This window comes from Bos indicus x Bos taurus, chromosome 14, assembly GCF_003369695.1.
Source record: "Bos indicus x Bos taurus breed Angus x Brahman F1 hybrid chromosome 14, Bos_hybrid_MaternalHap_v2.0, whole genome shotgun sequence".
Taxonomy (NCBI): domain Eukaryota; kingdom Metazoa; phylum Chordata; class Mammalia; order Artiodactyla; family Bovidae; genus Bos; species Bos indicus x Bos taurus.
The window spans coordinates 26,737,039-26,750,870 of record NC_040089.1 but is presented as its reverse complement, the minus strand read 5'-3'; the positions used below and the strand labels follow the sequence as shown (position 1 = coordinate 26,750,870).

General features: G+C 38.3%; 1 protein-coding gene across 3 annotated transcripts in view; it reads right to left on the bottom strand.

Moving 5' to 3' along the window:
- The window catches only part of CHD7 (chromodomain helicase DNA binding protein 7), a 128,330-nt gene that overhangs the window by 41,014 nt on the left and 73,484 nt on the right, over positions 1–13,832 (bottom strand). For all 3 annotated transcript variants that reach the window (XM_027561043.1, XM_027561045.1, XM_027561042.1), the window contains exons 7-12: positions 9,751–9,865; positions 6,093–6,176; positions 4,023–4,160; positions 3,805–3,926; positions 3,189–3,432; positions 1,824–2,000 (exon numbers count right to left, since the gene is read on the bottom strand). In XM_027561043.1, the coding sequence (XP_027416844.1) occupies positions 1,824–2,000; positions 3,189–3,432; positions 3,805–3,926; positions 4,023–4,160; positions 6,093–6,176; positions 9,751–9,865 (880 nt within the window). The remainder of the gene's footprint in view (positions 1–1,823; positions 2,001–3,188; positions 3,433–3,804; positions 3,927–4,022; positions 4,161–6,092; positions 6,177–9,750; positions 9,866–13,832) is intronic.

Here is a 13,832-nt window from a genome sequence, read left to right as displayed (position 1 = left end):
GGTTAGGGAACACTACCGTATATAACAGAAAAACTATCTGGATAACAGATTCTAACCCATTAATAAAGTGTTGTATAAACAACAGAAAATCCTTTGGAATCTCCCAGTGACAATTCGATTACTGGATGTTGAAAGTTAAACAAACTGTACTCACCAATGAAGGGCTATTTTGTAGTAAGAATCCACTATCTGGGAGCACAGAAACTAATAACAGACAACTCAGATGAACGCAGATGACTACACCTTCAGGAAACGGTGCCATAAATGTCTCTTATATGGACCACTGTGGAGATGGGCCCCTACTCAGAAGGCACAGTTACGTTTCATAAGAAAATTAGTGTTCACCTAAACCTGAATGGGTTTCTGAAAGTGTGTTAGTCATGCAGTCAGTCCCACTCTGTGACCTCATGGACTGTAGCCCAGCAGGCTCCTCTATACATGGAATTCTCCAGGCAAGAATACTGGAGTGGGTTGCCATTCTCTTTCTCCAGGATCTTTCTGACCCAGGGACTGAACCCAGGTCTACTGCATTGCAGGCAGAGCCTTTATCGTCTGAGCCATTTCTTTAATTTAAGACTAAAACTACCATCTGGAGAGACTAGTTACAGCCATAGTGTTTCTCTTCCTCATGTTTTCAAGATTATTCTAAGTGTTCCAATTTGTTTTGTGGATTGAACACCAAAATAGTACAAACTGCTCTGAGAAAGGTCTTAGGGATGGAAAACTCCACCCTAAATAGGGTAATTCAGTCAGACTTTTTCCTTTAAACAGAACTAGATTTTGTTTGTTTTTAATTAAAAGAATAGCTGGCTAATCCAATCCCATTAATTTAGGAATAAAAGAAGCTAATTCAAAGAACCAGCTGCAACAGAAAGCTTTTAAGTACTCTTTTTGTTGGTACCAGTCTTCAGTAAAAAAATTTACAGCCATGAACGTACAGAATATTCTTTTCCATCTCAAACTCTCAATTAATAAGAGATCAAATTAATCTATAGAAGTCAACATTAAAGGATTTAAAAAATCTTTTTGTACCTTTGAAAAACTCATCTAAACACCCAAGACATGCTGAATAACAATATCTTTGCTTCTTAAATGTACATTAAAAATAAAAACAAGTGATCAAAACCCATCTTGTAAACTACAGAGTGAACAGAGGCCCGAGGGTGACAGAGTCACGTCATGTCTGCTAGGAAACCATACAGCACTGTGGAGAGGAAAGCCAACCAAACTGCAACCACTGCTACAGTATGTTATCCCAAGATACTCCTACTGGGGGAAAAAAAAAATCTAAAAAAAATCACGAAGTCCTGACCATCTCTTGGGAAGAGTATGTAATAGACCTGGTCTAAAACTCCAGATCAAATTCAAGGCCTTATCATGCACTAAACTTCTAAATGTCTGCACAAATTGGGCCAATTCCAGATATCCACTTAACTTAGTGAGAAAAACTGCACCTACAAGCCCTTGGAGGCAAAAACCTACAAACCCTGGAATACAACTGGATCATCATCATGGAGCTAAAGTTTGGCCCAACGGCTTACAACATGGCAGTACTTACAAACAAAAGGGAAAAGCAAACACTTGAAACTCAGTGGAAGTATCATGAACGTACTCTGCTGTGATAACAAAGACACCAGCCAACAACAGAAGAGTCAGGAAGATAGCAGCAACTTTTAAGTAAACTCAGGAGCAAACATGTCACAGGATTTGACAGGCTTTGCAAACACCCTTTAAAGGGATCTGCTGGACTCAGAGCATCAGGAATACTGAGTCGGTTAACAATTTTATCCAGGTTCAAGGTAAGCACCAATATGATCACTGACCAAGTCCATCATCTTGAGTCCCTCCAAGAGCTTGCAGTTCCTGTTCTTCAGCCTGTGGGCTTCATCGATGACTACACATCGCCAGGGAATATTCCGCAGCTCAGGACAATCGGTCAGAATCATCTCAAATGTAGTGATGATGGCGTGGAACTTATATGACCCCTTTATCACTCGACCCTATAATAAGGACTCTGTGTTACTGTTTAGCATTGAAGATTACGTTAATAACTTTAAGGATGAATAAAAAGCATAAGATATATATATATATATATATATGTTTATCCTTTTGGGAACATCTTTATTTATACTTTGTTTTCAAGTTATTTTTGGAGATTTTAAGCTCTCACGGTACAAGAGAGTTTTAAAATCTTTCCTTTTTTTAAGGAAGTTTGCAATTTGTTGGTAAAATTTCCAATCGAGTTTTTTATAGATAAGATGCAGTAAGTGCGCCTATTCTGGTTACATCCTATAGACTCCAACAGGCGAAAGGCCAGAGGGACTATGTACTAAGGCAACGGTTTTAAAAATGTTTTTACTTTTTAAACTTTTTTTTTTTTCATTTTGTGACTTAGTTTTCACTTTTAACGTGCTAACATGAAAAAAGGATTCAACTCAGGACAGAACTTTCAACAACTTTCCAAATGTAAAGATAAACACCAAAACACATTTTAATATTCTTCTCCTTTAAGTAATTGTAGGTCAGATTTTACAGTCAAAGCAAATAAATATAGAACACAAAACTCTGTCCTATTTCCAGTTATAGGACTTGCATTTCACCTATTGCTTAAAACTATTTTATTATAGCACATACTATTTATTCTTCTTTCTCTGTCACTTATAATGCTTCAGGGTCAACATCAAAGATAATTTCATACAGATAACTAGAATTAGTTAAAAGTCATAGCAACTGGTACTAAGAGCCACAGTACAAATTATTCCCTCTGGGTATATTCAATGCACCAGTTAATGTTAGGTGCCTAATATTTTTCACTTCTAGAAACAATAAAGAACACAATATTCTTCCCATTCCCATTTAATAACTCTTTTTTGGTTTCACTTTCTTTTAGGGTTTAAAAAATAAACCAAATTAGGCTATCAATGCATTGAATGATTTTCAGCAGTCATCCAAGGTAAAAAAAATTTCACGTGTTCTAATAATTAGAAAGACCAAGGCTATAAAAAGAAAGACCTGTCATCATAAGATAAGGAATTATAGTCCAAACATAAATTGAGTAAGAAATCTAAACAAAATTTCTCTAGTTCTGCAAAATCTAGACGTTCCCCTAAAAGGTCTGAAAAGCATTTGAACATTCAATGTGTTAAAGCGCCCCTATGTGTAAGGGTGGTGCGCCTGAGACACTTTACCTGGGGATCTTTGAAGTACATTTCATACAACTGAATGGTCCGACGACTAGCTTGACTCCCATGGTACACAACCACGTTCAATTCTGTCCAGGTCCGGAATTCCCTTTCCCAGTTGGGGATTGTGGACAATGGGGCAATTACTAAAAAAGGGCCATGGATTCCTTTCAAATATATCTCATAGAGAAATGTAATGGACTGGATAGTTTTTCCCAAACCCATTTCATCTGCTAAAATGCAGTTTCGCCTTTGGGAGGGAAATAAAACAAGGAAACTTTCATGAGTACACATACAAGACAGCACTTTCTCGTCACAAGGTAAGTGTATATATCCATTAAACTCATAAATGCATGCCTTAAATGCTTCTTTAAATACAATGAGATACATTTTCAAACAAAATGTTCGGAGACACAGAAAATTACTTCTACATACTTCAATCAGTCTCTACATTAGTACATGCTACTTAGACAAACATTAAGCATACGTCCAGTGTTTGCTTTTTTAAATAATTTTTATTAGCAAGTTAAAATGTTGCTATATTTGATCAGTATTCTCAATAACTGCAGAAGAGCTATTATAGGCTTTCTTTAAAAGGTGAAGAAAAATGCATTTTACATACATGTTGTACCAATTGAAAAGTAGCCAGTTTACTCCCTCCAACTGGTATTCCCTGAGTTTGTTATTGTTTTTATACTCCCTGGAACTCTCCGATTTCTTCCAGTCATCAGCAGGGGGTCGCTCCTGTTTCAAATACAGGAAATCCCGTTAGTGGTTTCTCACAGACCACACCACCTGGCTGTGTGCAAATGCGACCCTCCGCCACCCGCCAGTCCTCACCACACGCTCTGTCTCTGGCTCCCGGGACATGAGCTTTTCAAACTCTTCGATCTTGGCTTGGTCTATGTCCTGCCTCAGCTCCCACGTGCTGTCTTCATAAGGCAGTGAGCACCACTTCACCAGATAGTGAGTCACAGGCTGGGCCGGGTTTAAACACAGCAGAATGATGTATGAAAAACACGCACTCTACTTCACTTACGGACAGACACTATCCCAGCAACAGCAAGACGGAGCTGGGAGATGTTTTAAAACAGTGACCGCTGAATGAGGAACCCTTGGTTAGTGTCTAAAGGAACTAAAAATACAGGTAAGTCCCCACATATGAACGAGCTCTATTCCAAGAGTGCATTCATAAGTCCAACAAAGTTAGCCCAAGTACCCAACTTGTGTGTGTGTGTGTGTGTGTGTATGCATCTACTCCACTGGCAGGTGGATTCTTTACCACTGCGCCACCTGGGAAGTAGACTAATACAATAAGCTGTATGTACCTCTGCTTTTACACTTGCTTCCAAACATCCTGGGTTTGAAATAAAGATACTGTACTCTATAACAGTACTGTACAAAAGGTCAACCATTTGTCGAGGATGCACACACATGACAACATATGCCAGACACATGAACTAACCTATGTGACTGGACATGCAAACACACGTCCACACCTTTGAAAATTTGCAACTTGAAGGTTCGTATGTAGGGGACTTACTGTAATATTATTAAATATTGTCAGAACAAATTCATTTTTATCTAAGCCACTGGTTAAGTCATGTTCAAAAGCCAAAAAGTATATAGAAATAGCTAGTAAATAACAAAGCTGAATCTGAACCTTATTATTATCTGTGTGATCATTAGGCAACTGATTCAGACTCACAGGGTAACTCATCTTGGTGTGTTTACATATTTACCTAACCGGCTACTTTCTTAAACAATGAGAAACAGGCTTGAACTTATTAGAATTTCTTCCTTTTTCTTAAAGGGATACTGTCTGCATGCAATTGCTTTAAAGTGATGTGTTTGAGCTCTAGAAAACTGGAGAGCAAAATACCTTGGGTAATGCAGACCAAGAAGATCTCCTTTGCCTTTCTTCTAGAAAACATTTGGGTTTTTGGATCTTCATTTTAGGACAGAGGTACTGATTATTAAGCCCTAAAACTAATAGTAAATTGATAAATCTCAGCTAAATTTAGACCAAGGCTGTGACCTGGCTGTGATGTTACAAACATTTGCTGTACTATATAAATATAATATGGGGAAAAAAAATTTTTTTTAAGTACAGCTAAGCAAAACAGAAAGGTAAACATCGTATTACAGATATGGTCTTTGAAACATCATGGACCCTGTGATACAGAATTTGGAGTAAAAATGGGACTTCACTGCAGACTCTCACTAGACAAGCAAGATTCAAACATCCAAACACTTTATGCAGTTTAATTTACAAGAAGAAGCTAAGTGACAGACCTCATGGTGGGTAGGCATATCCTTACTAAGACACAATGCTCAGAAGTCACTAGACGCGTGTTTATTCTTACGCGATGAGTAGGGTGCCCTACCAACTGCCCTTTACAACCTCTTTGGGTTCTTCAAAGAAAAACGGGCATGCTGAGACTCAGATCTCACAAAAAGAAGGATTCTATAGCATCCTCCATGAACCATGTTAAATGAGGCCCATCAACTTCATTAGTGATGTCTTCTGTTACTTAACATTGAACTGTGTTTTTGCTACAAGAACACTCTTACAAGGGGAATTCGTGCTACATAACAGATTTACACCAAAATATAGTAAATTCCTTATTGATTGTATCTGGAACTGTGCAAAGTGTCAGTGCTCTCTGCTTCACATTGAAAACTGATTTCTTTTAAAAAGCTCTCAGACTAAAACAAACAACATTTTTACTGTGATTATTAAGTCCCAAAACTAATAGTAAGTTAGTATATTTCAGTTTGGTTTAGACCAAGTGTGTCATAATACAAGGCTGTGAGCAGGACCAGATCTTGGGAGTTCATGATGGTTCTCCATAAACACACATAAGCGGTCTGAGCCACTGCCCCCTAAGACAAACGGTCCTCTGTTACCTCTCCCCGGTCATCTGTGCTACGTGCAAAGTCCATTATCCGGTCAACCTCCACATAATCTGGATTAAAAAGCTCATCTTCAATCTACACCAACGGAGAGAGAAAAAAAAAAAGTTAAAATGTTTATTTAACTCCTGAGAATAAACACTATTTCACTTTTCATCAGGCAGTACTATTTGGGGTCACAGCAATACAAAATTTATATTTGGCAAAGGTCTGTTATATTAATTGAAATGCTATAATTTAGCAAAATCACTCCCCATGAGGAAATCAAGAGTTCTCAGACTTTGTTAACTGGGTCTTTTAATTACTGTGTGAGACCTTTTTACTGTGAGAGAATGTTTAAGAATATTTTAAATCAAGTGTGAAATTACAATTCACTAATGAGCAATCCAAAAGGCTTATGGCACGCAATGCATGTAGCATTCGAGACTGTAGTTTGCAAAAGAGATCAGAACTGTGCACAGTAAGTGCTACCAGAGTCTTGTAACTGTCTGATGCCTTACAGCATCATTTGCAGAATGTTATTCAAAAGCTAAAAACACTGAGACCAGTGAACTCCACATTTAAGCATGAACGGAGTTTATGTTGTTTGGTCACCTTTGCCAATCAGTATTAGTACCTTATTTGAATATAATCTTGGCGTACATCGAAGTGTTCTCACATGATTTATTTGTATTGAACACAGAGCATTTGGCTAAAAGTATTGAGGATAAAGAAATGAGGCTTTAAACATTGGGTTCTCTAGCTGAGACATTAACAATCTTTACAGAAGTCAAGTAACGCTGCTTGTCTGCAAACTGATCTCACGTAAAAGAAGAGAATTTGGCTCAAAGGGAAGTTACAGACTAAGCCATACTTTAAAGAAGTCAGAGTCAGATAATTTAGAAAAAAAAAAAAAAGACACATTACTATGTGTTCCCAGAGATTAATTTATCAGCAACATAACTTCATTAAAATGCTTTGCAAAAACATTAGATACTGTCCACATCCCCGGAGCTGCAGGTCAAAGAGCCGCCTGGTTACAGTCAACTTCAGGATAACAAACTTCCTCTGGGGTCCTGTGCCCACACACCCAATTTGGATGCTGTGAACTGTGAATCATGAAACAAAACCCAGAAATACCAAGAGTGTGTTTCAATTGCCTCAGGTCTTTACCTGGAGTTCATGACTAAGGCAACAAAAACCTCTGAAACAGTTTGTTAATTTGAAGTGTTTATATATTAAATGCATTGGCTTGTCAAAGCTTCGAGATTTAGGTGCCCAATATCTACGTATTATTCATGTACAGCATAAACACTAAACCTTTCCACAAACTAGGATTTTATGATAAAAGCTCTAAGGCAACTTGTTCTTAAACAGAATCCTCTATTGAATCTGAATTAAAATCCTTAACTTTACTCCTAAACATATTTATCCTTCAAGCAAGTAATCAATGCCACCACACCTGTGATTTCCAGTCTTAATAATTTTTCTAAATAGAGAGTTATAGTTGCAGTGACTTAAAAGAAAGCCTAAGTAACCCCATGGATGGAGGAGCCTGGTGGGCTGCAGTCCATGGGGTCACTGAGAGTTGGACACGACTGAGCAATTTCACTTTCACTTTTCACTTTCATGCATTGGAGAAGGAAATAGCAACCCACTCCAGTGTTATTGCCTAGAGAATCCCAGGGACGGGGGAGCCTGGTGGGCTGTCGCCTATGGGGTCGCACAGAGTCGGACACAACTGAAGCGACTTAGCAGCAGCAGCAGCAAGGTGAATCAGAAAAGGCAAAAGTGGTCATGACTAAAAATCTCAAAGTAGCAGAACTGGTGCCTGAAGCCAGGACCATCTCTAGGACACGACAAACAGGTGAGTGAGTGAGTGAGTAAGTGAGTGAGTGTGTGTGTGTGTGTGTGTGTGTGTAAAGGATCCAGAATTGATATCCTTCTCTGTTAAACCTCAGATCCTCTTTTCAGACACAAGCTTATGCTCCTATTCAGGACAAAGCTTAAGATTTACCATTACCAAGTTACCAGGAAGATAATATATTTCAACCTTGTAATTGTCCCGTCGCTAAATGTCTGATTATTTGCAACCCCAGGGACTGTAGCATACCAGGCTCCCCTGTCCTTCACTGTCTCTCGAGTTTGTGCAAACTCATGTCCATTGAGTCGGTGATACCATCCAACCATCTCATCCTCTGCTGCCCCCTTTTCCTCTTGCCCTCAATCTTTCCCAGCATCAGGGTCAGGTGGCCAAGTTTACACTACACCTTTGGGGGCATGGAGTTCAGATTCCAGGAGACCCCAGACTTGTCACCTGAGAGGATAAGTCTGGACTCTATGACGTAAAATACCGCACACTCATCTGTCTGTGACCCCCTCCCCCATCTCCAACAAGGGGTCAGGGTGTGAAGTTGGCCGTGAAACAGGTATGATTTTGCATCAAATTTCACACTTTTTTTTAACAGTTTACATTCTGTTAAACTCCTTCATGGAGAGGAAAATGAATGAGTCAGCCAGGTTAGTCTTTCAATGTGAAGGTTTCTCTTTTTATCTGCTCGAGGCTATAAATGAAAGCAAACAGGTGATCATAGGTCTAGGGACCCCTGGAGGCAGCCCGCGAGAGTCTTGTTTATGTAACTGACTATGCTGGAAGAGAACCATGGCTCTTCCTAAACTATGCAGGCATTCTTTCCTGCCCTAGATATTAGTCAGCCAGTCAGTGTTCGTTGCTCAGTCGTATCCGACTCTTTCATGGGCTGTAGCCCTCCAGGCTCCTCTGTCCATGGGATTCTCCAGGCAAGAATACTGGAGTGGGTTGCCATTCTATTCTCCAGGGGATCCTCCTGACCCAGGGACTGAACCCGGGTCTCCCACACTGGGGGCAGATTCTTTACAGTCTGAGTTACCAGGGAAGCCCTAAGTATGGGTACCTTGTTATCTTAATTGATAATCTAGGATAAAGGGGAGGGAGGTAAAGATATTAGATATTGTATCAACTTCTGTACCACAGCGTATCATCTGTGAAAAGAAGGTCAGCAAACTCTCTGACTTTAACAAGAGAAATGTCACACACCTTCCCCAATCGAAACAAACATTACATCCTAGACCTTAATACTAATCGTAGAGTTTTTGAGTTTGTAATCTGCTAAACCTTTTTTTTTTTTTTAATTTTCTTTCGGATGTGGACCATTTTTAAAGTCTTTACTGAATTTGTCACCATATTGATTCTGTTGTTTATGTTCTGGTTTTTTCACCACAAGGCAGGTGGGATCTTAACTCCCTGACCAGGGATTGAACCTGTACCTCCCGCAGCAGAAAGCAAAGCCTTAACTGGACCGCTAAGGAAGCCCCTCACCTGCTACATCTTAGTAAGCCTTTTGTCTACTTATTTTTTCACTGTCTATTAAGTGTATTTTCATTACAAGATTGAATCATACCACCATATTTCCACATAATCTCAGAAGGACCAGTATCTTCTAGACTAAGCAACAGGAAGAATGAGAAATTTCCTGTTTACAAATTATTTTAGCAATAACCAGTTACCAATATGCAAGTAACAGCACCAAATGAGGCAAACTAGTTTCTCTTAATAATATGCTGACATGAAATTCAAAATTTAGAACACTTTAAAAATGTAAATATTTTAGGAAATTAACCAGGTTTTCCATACCTCTGACAGGAATTTGTTCTGGCCTTGCTTTGCCTTAAATCGCTTAATCTTTTGCTGAATTCTCTTATCTTTTTCCAGATCTTCTATGGACGCCCATTGACAATGAAGATAAGAGCTAAAAAAATAAAACGATATACTTGAAACAGAAAATAATTGATCTTTATGATACATGTTCATTATCATTCTCCCCACAAAATCAACTACATAAATGATTAACAGAATAACCTGTTTAATTACTTACTCATAGAGGCTGCTGAGGCACATTTCAATATAACTACTAATGGTTAAGAATAAGAGAAAATAATCAATAACAGATACTAAAATTTGCCTTCTGTGCTGGGTCTGCAGTTCTCTTACCCATTTCCCATTAAAAAGAAAGAAAGAAAGAAAAAGACCTAATAACAAGCTATTTTCATAAGTGAATGGATTTTACTCCAACACAAAACAATTAGCACTACAAGGTGGCTTTAATTATGGATTTGTTTTGAGCCTTTTATCATTAATTGAGAAATAAAAGGTTTCTGTCAAGTTTAAAGAATTCAAATTTAAAACAGCAAAGGTAAACCTCATTTCCTCCTTCTAAAACAACTGGGGAGAAAAGGACCCCCCAGCTCTAGAACACCAGTACCCCCAGCCCTCTCCTTGTTAGTCCTTCTGCCAGGACCTCTGAGATGATGCCCCTTGGGTCCCTTGTGAATTGTTCACTCTCCAATGGCTACTCTCTTCTCTCACTGGTTAGTCTCCTCCTGTTCAGACTCACCACCAGCCTGCTCTGAGCAGGTGCTGGGTCTTCTCTAACCTGAACTTGAATACTCCCCACCCCACCTTTCCGTTTTCATCCCCAAGACTCACAGGTATACAGTTAATGTTGTATGGTACCTTTGACTTCTTTCATTTAGTTATTTCAATATCCTTTAGTACTATCATCCTCTCCCTACCCCACACCCCTATAACCTTGCCTGTCTCTTATTTCTCTTTTTAGTGATGACATTTTAAAAAATGAGGTGCTTTCAAAATCAAGATACTACTACTCTTAGAAATTATGTGGCCACTACAAAAGTCTTTCAAAAAATGATTAATGATATGGAAAAGGCTGATGACATGAAATATCATATCATTTTTATTTATATAACATCTAATATCCATTTTCATAGGTAGGACAGATTTAGTCCTACAGTGGACTGAGGGAGATATGGATTTTAAATACATATGCCTTGTATAGATATGAATTGATAGACGCCCTGTATGCGCGCACACACACACACACTCAGGGAAAAGACTCAATGAAAATGCATCAAAATGCTAGTAATGATCATTCTGGGTGGTAAGATTGTAAATATTTTTTACTTTTGACTTGTATTTTCCAAATTTTCAATAAATAACATGCAATACTGTTATAACCAAAACTAAATATTATAAACATCACCTAGTCTAGTTTCCTAATTATTGGATAGAAAAAGGTATTTGAGCACTCAGCACCTTTGTCCTGGCTGAGATGTACATGCCTTTAAAAGCGCTGCCAGGCCAGCCACGAGGGAGATGCAGGCCCTTCAATAGCTCGTCCAGCCCTGCTCCCCCTCCGGCAAACTAAGCTGAAATTTTGGGCAGTGAAATCAGCTCCCACTAAATGGAGAAAAACCACAGGCTTCTCCACCAGGATCACAAACAAGGCAAGGATACCTATATGTCCTCTACTGTACAATATCACATTCTAGGCATTGGCCAATGCTTTTAGATGAGAGAAAATAAGAGGAGTGGTAATTGGAAAATAAGAACTCTATTTGCAGACAATATGACTGCATAACTGGAAAACCCTAGAGGATCAATTAGGAAACTAATTCAAATAATAAAATAAAATAATTCAGTTACATAGCAGAATATAAAATTAACAGACAGAAGTCAAATGCCCCCATTTACACAAATAAAACAGAAGAAATAATGACAGTGAAAACCTCTTTTACAGTATCAACAGAGAAAAAATACTTAGTAATAAATTTAATAAGGAACATGTGAAACTTGTATAAGGAAGCATTTAAGATCCTCCTAAAAGACACAGAAAGCAAGTTGAGCCAAGAAAGACATCCTTGCTTTCAGATAGCAAGACTCAATATCGTAAGTCATAAATTTGTTATTTAACACAATGTAAATAAAAATATAAACAACTATTTTAATGGAGTTAGACAAGTGAATGCTGCATTTATATATAAAAATCAACATGCTAAACATCCAGAAAAACCATAAAAAGGAACTGTCTTAGGGGAAACTCCAATAAACCGGATAACAAAATACTTATAAAGCCTCTATAAGTAAAATAGTATGCTATAATGTGTGAAGAGACAGATCAAAGGATTAAAGACAGACATGGACCCAATAAATATGTATCTTTAGTCCATGATAAAGGTTGCATCTCAATCACCAGGGCAAAGACGGACTTTTTAATAATGAGGCTGAAACAACAATATTTGGAAAAGAATAAAATTAGAGTTATGCTTTACACCATGTACCAAGTGAATCAAGAAACTAAACAGAGAAGATAAAAACATGCAAATATTACAGAAAAACACAGAAAATTCCTCTTTAGCCAGGGGTAGGGAAAGGATTTCCAACTATGATTCAAAAGTAAGATCTAATAAAAAGAAAGATGAACAAATCTGAATATAAAAAACTTTTTAAAAAAAAGTACAACAACAAATAAAGTCAAATGACAACTGAAACTGGGAAAAGATAGCTGCAATATATAATATAGATTAAGGACTAATACCGCATACATATAAAGAACTGTTAAAAACTGAAGGAAGCACAACAGAAAACTGGGCAAAAGATCTGAACACATAACTGACAGGACAAGGTACAAAAATGGTCATTAAACTTACGAAAAGATGTTCTAAATCACTCACAATCAAAGAAACTGCTACTTAAAACCACACTGAAATACAATTTCCCACAAAAAGTAAACACACACAAACACACACACTCTACATTGGAAATGTTGTGCGGAAATGCGTGATCTCACACTTAAAACCACACTGAAATACAATTTCCCACAAAAAGTAAACACACACACACACACACACACACACGCTACACTGGAAACGTTGTGCGGAAATGCGTGATCTCACACAGTATTGGTAGGAATGCAAACAGAACTATTAGACATTGCAAAATTCCCCAGGAGAACTGCATTTATGTTTGCCTTTTGATCTAGCAATCCCAGTTCTAAAAATTCACCCTGAAGCTATGCCTCCAACAATTCAAAAATATGCAGGCATGAAAATATATATTGCAGCATTATCTGTAACTATTACATATCAGAAGCCATTTACAAGCCAGCACACATGGGAGATTGGCTGGGTAAGTTATCACGGAGATGTGCAGGGGAGTACTAGGCAGCTGTAACAAAGAATGAGGAAGACCCTATGAACTGATGTTGAGTAACGCAGTACTCGTAGTATTGTGAAAAAAGCAAAGTGCCAATGTGTACTGATGCTATTCTTTTGTGCTTAAGAAAGAAAGGGAAATAACATATAAAATAAACCAACCTATCGATTTGCCTATCTCCATATTCATGCCACAAATTACAGGAAGGATAAATCTGAGATTAACGAGAAGGTAAGTAGGAATGGGGTGGCAAGGAAGGGAAGACGGCACTTCTTTGGGTATCGTCTTGTGTACAGTTCTGACTACTGAACCGTGTTAGTATTTCATGAACTTGAAAAAAAAAAAAAAAAAATCAGAGGATGGCTGCTGCTGCTGCTGCTATGTCACTTCAGTCATGTCCGACTCTGTGTGACCCCACAGAGGGGGTGGAGCCTAAAATGGATTACAAATACAAACAGAAACTAAGGAGCCAAAAGTAGTGTTAGTCACTCAGGTGTGTCCAACTCTTTGTGACCTCATGGACTGTAGCCCGCCTGGTTCCTCTGCCCATGGGATTCCCCAAGCAAGAATACTGGAGTGGGTTACCATCCCCTCCTCCAGAAGATCTTCCCGACCCAGGGATCGAACCTAGGTCTCCTGCATTGCAGGCAGATTCTTTATCGTCTGAGCTACCAGGGAAGACCATAATGAGAAAAACTGAGTAT